Here is a 14,930-nt window from a genome sequence, read left to right on the forward strand (position 1 = left end):
ACAGTTTCTATGGAAACAGATTTAACACTGACCCCAATTCTCTGAGCTTTTCTCAACATGCAGTTGTTTTCAAAATGGAGGACCCTCAGATTATATTATTCATTTGATTTTATTCCAGTCAAATTCTGCTACAACATAACATATTTGTTTTTAACTATGACAGGGTTTACAGGGAAACAATGGGATTAGAGTACAATGCTCAAAAGCTTCAATGACACATTAAAAAAAGATAGGAACCAACATGGTGAAACCCCGTCTCTACTAAAAATACAAAAATTAGCCGGGTGTGGTGGCAGGCACCTGCAATCCCACCTACTCAGGAGGCTGAGGCAGGAGAATCACTTAAACCTGGGAGGCAGAGGTTGCAGTTTGCTGAGATCACTCCACTGCACTCCAGCTTGGGTGATAGAGCAAGACTCAGTCTCAAAAAAAGAAGGGCCAGGAGCAGTGGCTCACACCTGTAATCCCAGCACGTTGGGAGGCCAAGGCAGGCGGATTACGAGGTCAGGAGATCGAGACCATCCTGGCTAACATGGTGAAACCCCATCTGTACTAAAAAAAAATACAAAAAATTAGCCTGGCGTGGTGGCGGGCGCCTGTAGTCCCAGCTACTCAGGAGGAGGCTGAGGCAGGAGAATGGTGTGAACCCAGAAGGCCAAGCTTGCAGTGAGCTGAGATCACGCCACTGCACTCCAGCCTGGGCGACAGAGGCAGACTCCATCTCAAAAAAAAAAAAAAAAAAAAAAAAAGATAGGAACCTAATAGAAACAGTAGCACAGTTTTACACATGTTAATTGGTTAAAAAAATGCATAAATACTACAATAAGTATGACATTTTACCTCTTAAAAGACCTGGAGTTTGCTGTGCAAGTGAGCTTCAGAAGAGTTGCAGTTTATGAGTTATGAAGTGACAGTAAAAGGGCAATAAGAAATCCATGAAAAGTTGTAACACCAGATGTTGATGGATGTTCACAACATTTGCGGTGAACTGAGGTCACTAGAAATGTTTTGAGATGTATGTGCTTGTGTATTTTGTATACTCCTGTGTGGTTCAGATCAGCTGGATGCAATGTTCTGCATTTACTTAGTGTTTTATGTGGATGAAAATCACATTATGCTCAAATTTTTCCCCAATGTATCAATTACATTAGAACAATACTTGCATTTTTAAAACAAGTATTGTAGTAGAACAGACTGTACTTTTACTAGAATAATTAGAGACAGGGTCTCCCTCTGTCACCTAGGCTGGAGTGCAGTGGCACAGTCATAGCTCACTGTAACCGTGAATTCCTGGGCTCGAGCGATCCTCCTACCTCAGCCTCCCAGGTAGCTAAGACTAAAAGCACATGCCAGGACCAGCTAATTAAAACAAAGAATTTGTAGAGATGTGGTCTCACTATGTTGCCCAGGCTGGCCCCAAATTCCTGGCCTCAAGGAATCTTCCCAAACTGCTGGGATTACAGGCGTACGCCATGATGCCCCACCTCAATAATGTATACTTTAAAATAATATTAAAATTTAACGGGAAAATAACTAATGTTTTAACTTCATAACACCAAAGAAATAGTTTTTAAATTATATTTGTTTTTAAATTAGCACTGTTTTATGTTTGGACTGTATGTATTTAAATATATTATTTAGTTAGGATTATATCTCCATTTCAAGGGTTTGGGAATTATATGCCCTTTACCAGGAAAATGGAATAATACCTGTAATCCCAGCACTTTGGGAAGCTAAGGCAGGCGGATCATGAGGTCAGGAGATCGAGACCATCCTGGCTAACATGGTGAAACCCCATCTCTACTAAAAATACAAAAAATTAGCTGGGCGTGGTGGTGGGTGCCTGTAGTCCCAGCTACTCGGGAGGCTGAGGCAGGAGAATGGCGTGAACCTGGGAGGCGGAGCTGGCAGTGAGCCGAGATACGCACCACTGCACTCCAGCATGGGTGACAGAGCGAGACTCTCTCTTAAAAAAAAAAGGAAAAGGAAAAAAGAAGAAAATGGAATAATACTATACTGGGGCTTTCATTGGTTGATTGAAGCCACTATTGGAGGATAAAATTAGTTTTAACTATATATGCATACAATGGAATATTATTCAGCCATAAAAGGGAATAAAATTCTAATACATGCTATAATATGGATGAACTTTGAAAACATTCTGCTAAGTAAAATAATCCAGGCCCAAAAGACAAATATTGTATGATTTCCCTATATATGAAGTACCTAGAATAGACAAACTCATAGAGACAGAAAGTAGAATAGAGACTACTAGGGGCTAGAGGGAAGAGGGAATAGTCAGTTGTTTAATGAATGCAGTTAGTGTTTGGGATGATGAAAGAGTTTTTGAAATGAATAGTGATGATGGTTGTACAATATTGTGAATGTACTTAATACACCTAAATTGTATACTTTAAAATGGTTAAGATGGTAAATTGTATGTTATTTATATTTTCACAATAAAAAGAAATCAGTTTTAATTTGTCTCTGGTATCTATATCTTTAGCATTGCCTGCATGTACTACTAATTATACAGGATTACTGTATTTGTAAATATTTATCAGAACTGGGTGGATATATGACTAGTTTGTTTTCTCTTGTCAAAATTTGAGTGTTGAATTTAGATATTTCTTATAATACCTAGCAATTATAGTAAATGTTCTGGAATTTCACCAATTCCTATAAGAAATTAGATATTTTTTCCTTCTAATGGAAAGAAAACAGGAGAATATTTGTTAACCTTAATGTATGTATGTGTGTGTGTGTGTATATATATATATATAAATTATTTTACATTTGAGGGACAGGCCAGAGTACCCTGGAATTTCTTCCTCAATGCTGTAGAATTCTTGGAATATTTAAACTCTTAACTGTTTACTAGATTTTTTTTTTTTTTTACTTTCTTTTATTTTTCAACTTTTATTTTAGACAGAGTGGATACATGTGCAAGTTTGTTACCTGAACATATTGCATAATGGTGAGGTTTGGGGTACAAATCCCATCACTAAGGTACTGAGCATAGTACCCAACAGTTTTTCAACCCTTGTCCTCCCTCCCCTCCCAATGGTCCCCAGTATCTGTTATTGTCATCTTTATGTCCATGAGTACCCAATGTTTCAGCTCCCACTTATAAATGAGAACATGTGGTATTTGGTTTTCTGTTCCTGTGTTAATTCACTTAGGATAATGGCCTCCACCTGCATCCATGTTGCTGCAAAGGATGTAATTTTGTTCTTTTTTATGGCTTCATAGTATTCCATAGTGTATATGTAGTGCATTTTCTTTAATCCACCGTTGATGGGCACCTCAGTTGATTCCATGTCTTTGCTGTTGTAAATAATGCTGCAATGAAGATGTGAGTGCATGTTTCTTTTTGGTAAAATGATTTTTTTTTTTTGGATATATACCCAGTAATGGAATTGCTGGGTCGAATGATAGTGCTGTTTTAAGTTCTTTAAGAAATCTCCAAACTGCTTTCCACAGTGGCTGAACTAATTTACATTCCCACCAACAGTCTATAAGCATTACCATTTCTCCACAGCCTCACCAATATCTGTTGTTTTTTGACTTTTTAATAATAGCTATTCTGACTGGTGTGAGTTGGTATCTCACTGTGGTTTTGATTTGCATTTCTCTGATGATTAGTGATGTGGAGCTTTTTTTAATGTTTGTTAGCCATATGTGTTTGTCTTATTTTATTATATTGAATTAGAAAAAAATGTTATTGATGTATTTGTCAAATAATTTGAGTAAATTGGCCTTTCTGTTGATTTATAAGAGTCATATAATTGAGTAGGTCATTAAGCTGGGTCAGAGATGATTTTTTGTTGTTGCTGTTTCTTAAAGAAATAAATTCTACTGGGTGCGGTGGCTCTTACCTACAATCCCAGCACCTTGAGAGGCCAGAGGAGGATCGCTTGAGGCCAGAAGTTTGAGATCGCCTGGGCAACAAAGCACAACCTCATCTCTACAAAAAAATTTAAAAGTTAGCCAGGTGTGGTGGCACATGCCTGTAGTCTCAGCTGCTTGGGAGGCTAAGGTAGGAGGATCGCCTGAGCCAGGAGCTGGAGGCTGTAGTGAGCTGTGATCATGTCAGTGTACTCTAGCCTTGGTGACAGAGTGAGACCTTGTCTCAACAACAAAAAAAAGAAATTCTATAACAAATGGTTTTTCTTAGCTTTTTTCATACAATAAAGTTTTTAAGTTTTCGCATATTTATTTACTTCCTAAAATTCTATCCAATTGTATTTCAGGTTGCAACAAGGACAGTGTCAGAGCAGGCTGTAAAAAATGTGGCTACCGTAAGTATTCTAAAAGATGACATGTTTTGCATTATTCATACTGGAATCATGGCCTCTTTGGGCAATATAACGTAGCACCCTGATTTCAGGGGCCCAGTTGCATAGTCCTTTAGCCCTAAGCTAACATCTAGTTACAGAAATTCCTCTGTTAGCACTAAATATTCACTTTTCTTCCCTGCTTTAGACCCAGTAACAGGTAGCTATGTATCTGATGACTACCAAAAGTAGCATGAAGATACAGGTGGTTAGTAGTAGATTAAGGAGTTTGGAGAAAGTATATTTTTTAAAAACTATATACATACTTATTCTTTTCCCCCTTTCCACATACTAGGAGAAAAAGTGAAGGCAATGCAAACTATTTATGAAGATTTTTTGTGTTTATTACATTTACTTTAAAGATTCAATTGGTCTCAGAATTTCTGCTCATGGGCGAAAACTTGATTTAAACAATTATTAATCTCCATTATGATTAAGTGAGTGAAAAGGTAAACTTAAGCATGTGTAATTATAAATATAAATTTGTAATTTTATACTGTAAGTATTCTTTAGTTAAATATAGTAATGCCTAAAGCTTTAGTAACAGCTATAGCAACAACATTTGCTATTTTCTAAGTTGTTTGCAGACCATGTGAATTAGCCTGGATTGTTAATACACTCCAATTCATTGAAGAGTTATTAAGTTTTACCAACTAAGAATGATTTGACAAAAAGATGTTCATGCAAGAACATGTGATAAGAGAGTACTCGGCATAAATCTCCATCAGAAGGGCACATTAAAAGAATGCTGAGAGAACAAGTCGCATACTTCCAAGCAAAGCTAAAACTGGCTCAAGGGAAGCTTGCTCAAGTAGCAAAATTGCATATATAACTATATAGATCACTCACATAAATGAAAACTGAAGAATGTAATTGCACGCAAGAAATGAGTGCAATGAAATCTTTTCTATTTTTAAATTTGTTTATATTTCTGCTCGTTTACTTTCTTTCAAGCATTGCTAACTTTGTTTACTTTCTTTTAATCATTGCTGACTTACCTGCCTCATTTCTTTATTCAAGAATTAAGAACCTACAAATGCTTCATTTACTTCAAAATCTGGAATGGATTTCCCAGTCTGTCTACTAATATCAGTCTCTATACTTGGACTTCTTTTAACCTAACACTTTGAGGAAAGCAATTAAATTCATTTTCTGGAAATAAAATATTTGTTGATGTAGTCTCCTCATTGTTATTTTATTTAAGACAACAATGGAAGTATCTGCAGTAATTAGAATTCTTTAGGAGAAGCCAAGTCAGCAAATCGTTTTGTCAATATTTCCATATTTAGTTATTTTTGGTTTATTATTTAGATCTTTGATTTTAGTGATTTAGTTGTTAAACAATTTCTGATTTGTCTCCTGTGGAAAAATTTAGTCATATTTCCCTTCTGTGTTAAATTTACATCTCCACAGCTATTAAAGATGAAGGTCTTCTCAATTTACAAGTCTTTCTAATAGAAATTTCATTTACAAATTAGCTTATCTTTTATTTGGGGGCCAGAATTTTTGTATTGCTTGTATAAAGGTAAGAGAAAGGTCAAGAAGATGATTTGAAATACTTTTAATTCCCAAAAATATGGGTATTTTTCAATTGTTTACAAAAGAATATTCTCTCTCTTTTGTTGCAAAAATAGTTGTTCAGATTGTACAATTTAAATAATTTCAATACTTGATAGAAAAAGAGCTTATTTCTCAGTATATTTCAATAGTGAATATATTGTTTTTTAAAGTTTTGAATTAAGTTTGAATATATTATTAAATAACATGGGTCTCTCTTTCTGTGGCAGAATTTCCTTAGCAAAATTAACTTAAAAGAAATTCACAGGCCAGGCATGGTGGCTCACGCCTGTAATCCCAGCACTTTGGGAGGCCAAGGTGGGTGGATCACGAGGTCAGGAGATCGAGACCATCCTAGGTAACCCGATGAAACCCCGTCTCTACTAAAAATACAAAAAATTAGCCGGGCGTGGTGGCGGGCGCCTGTAGTCCCAGCTACTTGGGAGGCTGAGACAGGAGAATGGCGTGAACCCGGGAGGTGGAGTTTGCAGTGAGCCAAGACTGCACTCCAGCCTGGGCGACGGAGCAAGACTCCATCTAAAAAAAAAAAAACAAAAAAAACAAAAGAAATTCACAGAAAAAGAGTTATTTCGATAATGAGTTTTTATTAGAATTTATTTTTAAGTTGGTAACTTCGGAATATTTAAAAACAGCAAGGACACTAGGCCTTGGGATTATTTATGGGATAAATGTCTCAAATAATCATGATAGTTTTCAGAAAGTATGATTAAAAGATTAGTAGATCCAGTGGTTGATCACAGCAGCAGGAAATAAAAACAAATATGTAAATACCTTTAACATTTTACATAAATATAAATTTGTCACTTTTTTATTGCCTGTTTATATGTCTGTTTATTGGTGTTCAGTCTTGTGTGTGTAAACCACATCTGAAATGCATTTTCTATTTTTTATAGTTTGCTTCTTCAAAGGTAGGCAAGAAGTTAAGATACTTGTAAAGAAATTTATCATTAATTCTCAACCACAGGTGGTACTGCCTCCCTAGAAATCTGTAGAGGTGTTTTTTATTGTCAGCAACAGGATGGAGGGTGCAGCACTATGACGCTTACTATGTAGAGCCCAAAGATTATAAACATCCTACAATGGTAGGACAGTCCTGGACAGTGAAGAACATTCTGGCCCCAAATGCCAATGGCATTCCCTTTGAGAAGCAGGTACCTTGTCCCATTATTTTAGATTCTTTTTTTCCTTTTACAGTCTTATTGCCATTGCTGAATTTGTCAATTGCTTTTTAAAAGCAACTTATTTACATCTTTCTAAAAGTACAGCTTTTGTTTCCTAGAAACAACCAAACTTTTTTTCTCCACATTTATATTTTGTTGACGTATATGATATTTAATTAAACATATTTTAGAATAATAACAGACTCCTCATAGAGTACAATATCAGATGGTGGAGTAAAATAATATAGGCATAAACCGAGGGAAAAGTGACCAGGAAAATATGGCAGAAGAAACAAGAGCATGTAGCATCACATTAGCCAAAGGATGTGGGGGAAATTGTCAGGTGCAACAGATAAGAGTTATAAGAAATGAACTGAAAAATGTTCTTTGGGTTTGGCAGGTAGGATGCTTTGCTTCCCTTAGCAAGATCAGTTTAAGTAGAGTTGTAGGTCATGAAACAAATTGTGTAGATTCAGGCCTGAGTGGTGGGGGATGAAATAGAGAAAGCCAATGTAGTCTCCATTTTCAAGAAATTTCCATGACAGAGGTACAAAACATTGAATAATTTCTGGAAGAAACTGGGATAAATGGAGAGGGTTTTTTCTTTTTTCTTTTTTAAGGTATAAAATGTTGGTATAGACTGAGGGAAACATTAGAGGACATATTACAAATACTGGAGGATAAGGAAAGATTAAGCAAGTTCCTCTAAGAGGTATGACAAGGATACCTCTGAAGTTTGGAAGAAACTAGATGAGAATATATATAGATGTTTTCAGGTGGTGATAGAAAGTAGGAGATCCAGCCTGGTAATCTCAATTTTGTTTGTAAATTAGAAGACAGGATTGCCTCCTTAGGTAGGGAGTTTGAGTAGGACAGGACAGTGAGTGATGAATGTTTTGAGACAGGTACCAGTTTGAGAAAGTCATTGAGGGAAGTAGGAGAGGAAGTTGACTAAGGACAAATAAAAAATGCTAATATGCATGAACAGGTGGTTGTTACACTCAAGCATTGCCTGACTACTCTGTGGGGTGGTGGGGGAGTGGTGGGTAACAACCCAGAGAAATAGTAACTTTGAGTCAGATTCATTTGTCTGCAATGAGGATGAACAAGGGTATATAAAAGAGTCAGACTTGTAAAAGGTTGTTCATATTGTCAGTAATAAGAGATTTGAGACTGGGAGAAAATGAAGGCATTAAGGGAATGAAGATCATAATGAGAATCAAAAACAGATCTATGCATGAGTGTAAATGAATGAAAAAGCTAGAAGGATGAAAGACACAGTCAGAGTTTAATATTGGAGTTTAAAATTTCAGAGATAAAACAGTTGCAGATGATAACAAGGACCATAGTGTGACCGGGAACCCAGAAAAGCTATCCAACAACCTAGGCTGTCCATTCAAGCTTGTGGCAGGGCTTGGGGTAAAGAGTTAGAGTATGAGCCACATTCAAAAAATTTCAATGAATGGGGCTGTTAACCTGCAGCAGGGAGCTGAGTGGACAGTTAAGGATTACTACTTGGAAACAATATTGAGAAGCCTGGAGAATACTAATAATACTGAGGTAAAGGATAATTAACTATAGAGAAATGCCCTCAAGGAAGAGCCAAATATCCCTTAAGTGTGGTGGCAACACTATGTGAGCGCATAGGACAGTTACATGTTTAAGAATCTATCGAAAAAGACTAGGAAAGGGGCAATGATCAGCTAGGTCAGTGGGGAAATAAAAGATAAATATGAGGATAAGACTTCCAAGGAAGTTGGCCAGGCGCAGTGGCTCATGCCTGTAATCCTAGCACTTTGGGAGGCTGAGACAGGCAGATTGCTTGAGCCCAGGAGTTTGAAACCAGCCTGGGCAACATGGCGAAACCTCATCTCTACAAAAAATAAACAAAAAAACTAGCCAGGCACGGTGGCGTGCGCCTGTTGTTTCAGCTGCTTCGGAGGCTAAGGTAGGAGGTTGGCTTGAGCCCAGGATGCAGAGGTTGTAGTGAGCTAAGATTGTGCCACTGCACTCCTGCCTGGGCAACAGAGCCAGACCCTCTCTCAAAGGAAAAAAAAAAAGACTTCAAGAAAGAATATATGACTACAGAAGAGGCCAGCATTTTTAGGGGTGGAACCAAAATGTTAGGGATGTGGAAGCTTGGTGGAATGAACTGGGTTTACGAATTTAAAAGCTTATAAAATAGCTTATGTGTTCTCAAATCTGAGGATTTTAGGTAGAGCTAAAGCCTGGTTAAATTAGTAGCTGTTAGCATACTCTATATATTCTGTAAGCCCAGAAGTAGACATTTGGGTACCCTATTTATAAAACGAGGGTTTTTGTGTGTGTGTGTACATTGACAGATTTTTATCTGTACAGTCAAAATGAAACATGAAACTGGAGGGTTTTTATTATTATTATGTGGCATAGCTACTCCTGGAAGGAGGAAAGGGGAGAATATACTTGTCCTTGTATTAGTAAAATAAATGGTCATAACCTGGTACCGTGTATTAAATGCCTATTTAGTGCTAGTCTCTGTACTAACTGCATGAAAGATATTATTTTATTCTTAAAATAACTCTGAAATAGGTTTCATGATCTCCAGTTTTATGAACATTCAAGACAAGTGGTTCTGGCACCCGATTACTTAGGTACAAACCTCTGCTGGCACTTACTAGCTATGTGACATTAGGCAAATTGCTTGATCACTGTGTTTCAGTTTCCTGTCTGTAAAGTGGGATCATTATAGTACCTAATCCCATAGAGTTGTGTAGATTAAATGAATTCATGCAAGTGTTTGGATCAATGACTGGCTTCAGTAAATCCTCAATACTTGTTATTTTTGTTATTGTTCCAAATCAGAAAACTGAGGCCCAGGGTTACTGTGTTAGTCAGTGGGAAAACTGAGATATGAACTCTGGTTATCTGTAAGATTTAATACTATGCCATGCTCCTTTTCATTTGCTTTTTTAAAAAATTGTGTTAAAATATATATAACACAAAATTTGCCATTATAACCATTTTTTAAATATACAATTCAGTGGCAGTAAATACATTCACAATGTTGTAAAGCCATCGTTACTATTTATTGCAAAACTTTTTCATTGCCCCAAATCTGTAACCATTAACCAGTAACTCTCCACTCCCTCCTTTCCCCAGCCCTTATTAACCTATCCCTGTGAATTTGCCTATTCTAGATATTTCATATAAGTAGAATCATACATATTTGTCCTTTTGTGTCTGACTTATTTCCCTTAGCATAATGTTTTCATAGTTCATCCATGTTGTAGCATGTATTATAACATCATTCCTTTTAATGGCTGGATTATTTCTCTATATGTATATACCACATTTTGTTTATCCATTCCACTGTGGATAGACACTTGGTTGTTTCCACATTTTAGCTATTATGACAAGTGCTGCAATGAATGTTGATGTACGAGTATCTGTTTGAGTCCCTGTTTTCAATTCTTTGGGGTATGTACATAGGAGCAGAATTACTATGTTGATTTTTTTGAAAAACTGCCAAACTGGTTTTCTTTTTTTTTGAGGTGGAGTCTCGCTCTGTCACCCAGGCTGGAGTGCAGTGGCGCCATCTTGGCTCACTGCAACCTAACCTCTGCCTCCCGGATTCAAGCAATTCTCTTGCCTCAGCCTCCCAAGTAGCTGGGACTGCAGGTGTGTGCCACCATGCCCGGCTACTTTTTTATATTTTTAGTAGAGACGAGGTTTCACCGTGCTAGCCAGGATGGTCTCAATCTCCTGACCTCGTGATCCACCCACCTCTACCTCCCAAAGTGCTGGGATTACAGGCGTGAGCCACCGCGCCCGGCCGAAAAACTGCCAAACTGGTTTTCGTAACAGCTATACCGTTTTACATTCCCACTAGAAATGTACAAGGGCTCTAATTTCTCTACCTTTTTGCCAACACTCGTATTTTCCCTTTTAAAAAATAGCCATTTATGATCATAAGAAATGTATATTTGGTCATTGTCCCTGGTTCTTGACACAGAGCTTCTAAAACTCTTGGAATTTCCTGAGTGATACGGGTGATAGGAGCATCTTTTATTATTCATAGCATGCCCCTTTCAACCATGCCTGAGTTTATACTAATAAGGCGATTCTTGGGAGGCTCCTAGATAATTTCAGGATGGAGGCCAGTTGCCAGAGGAACAATCCATGTGATTAGAAAGTTGGAGCTTTCAGCCCCACTTCCAGACCTCTAGAAAGGGGAGAAGGATGAGGAGCTAGAGATTGAATTTAATCACCAGTGGTCAGTGATTGAATCAATCATGCCTATCTAATGGGGCCTTCATAAAAACCCCTAAACTACAGGGTACAGAGAGCTGCTGGGTTTGTGAACACACAGAAGTGCCACGATTGTGGCACACAGAGAGCACATGGAAGCTCTATGCCCCTTCTTTGCCCTATGCCCCTTCTTTGCCCTATGCATCTCCTCCATTTGGCTGTTCTGAGTTCCGTGCTATATAATAAACAGGTAGTAGTAAGTAAACTGTTTTGCTGAGTTCTGTGAGCCTTTCTAGCAGATTTTCGAATTTGAGAATGGGGTTATGGGAACCCCCTGACCTTATAAAGCTGGCTGGTCAGAAGTATGGGTGGCCTAGACTCGCTATAGGCATCAGAAATGGGAATAGTCTTGTGGGTCTGAGCCCTTAACTTGTGCTAACCCTGGGTAGTAACAGAATTGAATTGAATTGTTGAACACCCAGTTAGTGTCCAGAAAGTTGGAGAACTGGCTGTTGGTGTGGAAAAAACCCACACATTTGATGTCAGAAGCGTTGTGAGTAGAAACAATTCAGATCATCCTCATAGGTATGAAGTGGTACCTCATTGTGGTTTTGATTTGCATTTCTTTAATGACTAATGATGTTAAGTATCTTTTCATGTGCTTATTCACCATTTGTATTTCTTCTATAGACAAATGTCTATTCAAGCCCTTTGCTCATTTTTTAACTAGGTTGTGTTTTTGTTGAGTTATAGTTGGTCTTTATGTATTCTGGATATTAAGCTCTACCAGATAGATGATTTGCAAATATATTCTCCCTTTTCACTTTCCTGATAATTTTGCACAAAAGTTTTTAATTCTGATGACCATTTTATCAATTTTTTTCTTTTGTTGCTTGTGCTTTTGGTGTTAGATCTAAGAATCCATTGCCAAATCCAAGGTTATGAACATTTACTCCTATGCTTTCTTCTAAGAGCTTTATGGTTTTATATTTTATTTTATTTGACCCATTTTTAGTTAATTTTTACATATGGTCTGAGGTGAGGGGTCCAACTACATTCTTTCCCATGTGGAAAAGTTGTCTCTGTACCATCTGTTGAAAAGACAATTCTTTCCACAGTGGATGGACTTTCACTCTTGCTAAAACTCAGTTCGCTATGTATATGTGGATTTATTTCTGGACTTTAAATTCTATTCCATTGGTCTGTGTGTCTATTCTTATGCCAGTACCAACTGCTTTGATTGCTATAGATTTATAATAAATTTTAAAATCCAGAAGGGTGAATCCTCCACCTTTTTTTTTTCTTCTACATTGTTTGCTATAAGAACATTTAGATTGCTAGCCATAAGAACTGTAATTTGCAACACAGTTATTACCTAGGCTTCACTAACTTATTCCCCAATAGAAAAAAAAATCAGTAAGAAACTTTATTTGTAGTTTTGCAGTTAATTTGTCTTATCACCTTAGGGTCGCTTTGCTTGAAGCAAAGCTAAAATGGATGTGGGGCAGAGACTGCTACCAGTATGGTCATTATTTAAGCATTTTATTTATTTTTAATATTCATTTCAATGAGATGATGAGAGGTATTTGGGTACAAAGCTAGCTTAAGTACTGTAAAGATTGAGCATCAGGAGTTTGTTTTTTTTTTTGAGGCAGTTTTACTCTGCTGCCCAGGCTGGAGTGCAGTGGCACAATCTCAGCTCACTGCAACCTCCACCTCCCAGGTTCAAGCAATTCTTGTGCCTTAGCCTCCTGAGTAGCTGGAATTACAGGCATGCACCACCATGCCGTTAATTTTTATATTTTCAGTAGAGACAGGATTTCGCCATGTTGGCCAAGCTCGTCTTGAACTCTTGGACTCAAGTGATCCACCTGCCTCAGCCTCCCTAAGTGCTGGTATTAATAGGCGTGAGCCACCATGCCCAGCCTGTATCATCAGGAGTTCTGATCAAAGAGGCAAGCCAAACCAACCTAGAAAGCCTACCATTCTGCTCCAAACATGTAACAATGCAGGAGGAAAAAAGTGTTAAGTCAACAGCAACCACAAAAACAAAAAAACCCAGCTCAAAAGAATGAAAGGGAAATCCCCAGGTGCTAGACAAGAAAATGAGCTCAAAGTCAGAGCAGGGAATCTTACTGAAAACAGTGGATCCACAGGCCTACTGGGTAGGTGTTTAAGAGCTGTGGAGTGACACTTTCAAGCCCTGGGGATGGCAGTATGGCAAGGGTGGAGCCCCTCACATAAAGTCAGACTCCTTAAAAAGGCTGTGAAGCAGGGATTAGAAAAAATTTCACTCACTGAAAGAAGCAAGAATGCGTATAGTGTGTTTGAGTTCCCATAAGATAATTAGAAGAAAACAAATAAGAATTGGCAACCTCAGCCTATACCTTGTAAGTATATGTAAGTATGAGGAGTGAATTTACACGGCTTCCTGTGAAGTAGGAACTGGTTTTCCCATGCTAAGAAATTAATGTTAAAAATTGTGCTGATATCAAATCAAATTTAAAAAATTAAGTCCAACTACGTGTTGTGATTAATAAAACTACACATAAAACTAAAAACTACACAGAAATTTTCAAAATAAAGGGACAAGGAAAAAACACGTATTTGATTGAACATTGCTGATATTCCACTATTTTACCTACAAAAATGGCAGTTTCATATTACCCAACGAATAATAAACAAAAGAGCACTAGTGGAACTGTTAGCAGTGGTGGGTATCCTAGTTACCGGTGGCGAATCCGTCCAGGTCTGCAGCAACGTCTATTCTTGCCACCTCAGAAGAAAGAATTCTACTGAGGGTCATGAGACAGAAGAAGACACTGAGGCAAGTTTCAGAGCAGGAGTAGACATTTATTAAAAAGCTTTAAAGCAGGAACGAAAGAAAGGAAAATATACTTGGAAGAGGCCCAGACAGGCACCTTGAGGTTAAGTGCCCCAATTAACATTGAACCTAGCATTTTACATGCTGGCTTACTTCCAGCGTCTTGCACCCCTTTCCCTTCATTGTTCTCTTATGCATGGTGCCCTACCTGCGCTTGGGAGGTGAGCATGCACAGTGTGTTTACTGGAGTTGTACGCATGTTCACCTGAGGCTTTTTCTTCCCTTTTCTGGTGGAATGCCCCCAGAAGGTCATACTCCTTCATTTTTGCCTCTTAATGCACATGCTTGTGTCCACTTGCCCGGTTCCTGAGATCTTATTGGAAGCTGCTGATTATCAATTTCAGGTATTTTTATCTGTTCAGAAACTGCTTCTCCCTGGCACTGGCTGTGACCAATTATCATTTTAGAGAGACAGTGTGACAGCTGCTGGACCATCACTTGATGGTTGCCTGATGTTCCTTTGTGAGTGGGGGAGCCCTCTCCTGCTCCACTCATGCCTGACTAGCTACCTACTATAACAGAACCATTATAATTTCAGACTTTTGAGGCAAAAGCACTACTGGTGATAAGTGGAAACTCACGAACAATAAACTAAAAAGATAAAGTAATGATCTTCAAAGCATTTACTAATGTCTCAAAATATATAGCAAAATCTGTGTTACAAGGAGAAATTGACAAATCTACCCTAGAGAAAACCTGGTGCATGCCCACAGAGACGTCTACAGCTGCTCATTTCAACATTAT

At 37.9% G+C, this 14,930-nt stretch overlaps 1 protein-coding gene across 3 annotated transcripts in view; it reads left to right on the top strand.

Moving 5' to 3' along the window:
• The window catches only part of SREK1IP1 (SREK1 interacting protein 1), a 49,256-nt gene that overhangs the window by 10,036 nt on the left and 24,290 nt on the right, over window positions 1-14,930 (top strand). For 2 of the 3 annotated variants that reach the window (XM_001165048.8, XM_016953253.4), the window contains exon 2: window positions 4,254-4,301. The exons of the other annotated variant lie outside the window; for it this stretch is intronic. In XM_001165048.8, the coding sequence (XP_001165048.1) occupies window positions 4,254-4,301 (48 nt within the window). The remainder of the gene's footprint in view (window positions 1-4,253; window positions 4,302-14,930) is intronic. 3 annotated transcript variants of the gene reach the window in all.

This window comes from Pan troglodytes, chromosome 4 (genome assembly GCF_028858775.2).
Source record: "Pan troglodytes isolate AG18354 chromosome 4, NHGRI_mPanTro3-v2.0_pri, whole genome shotgun sequence".
In the NCBI taxonomy this organism is placed as follows: Eukaryota; Metazoa; Chordata; class Mammalia; order Primates; family Hominidae; genus Pan; species Pan troglodytes.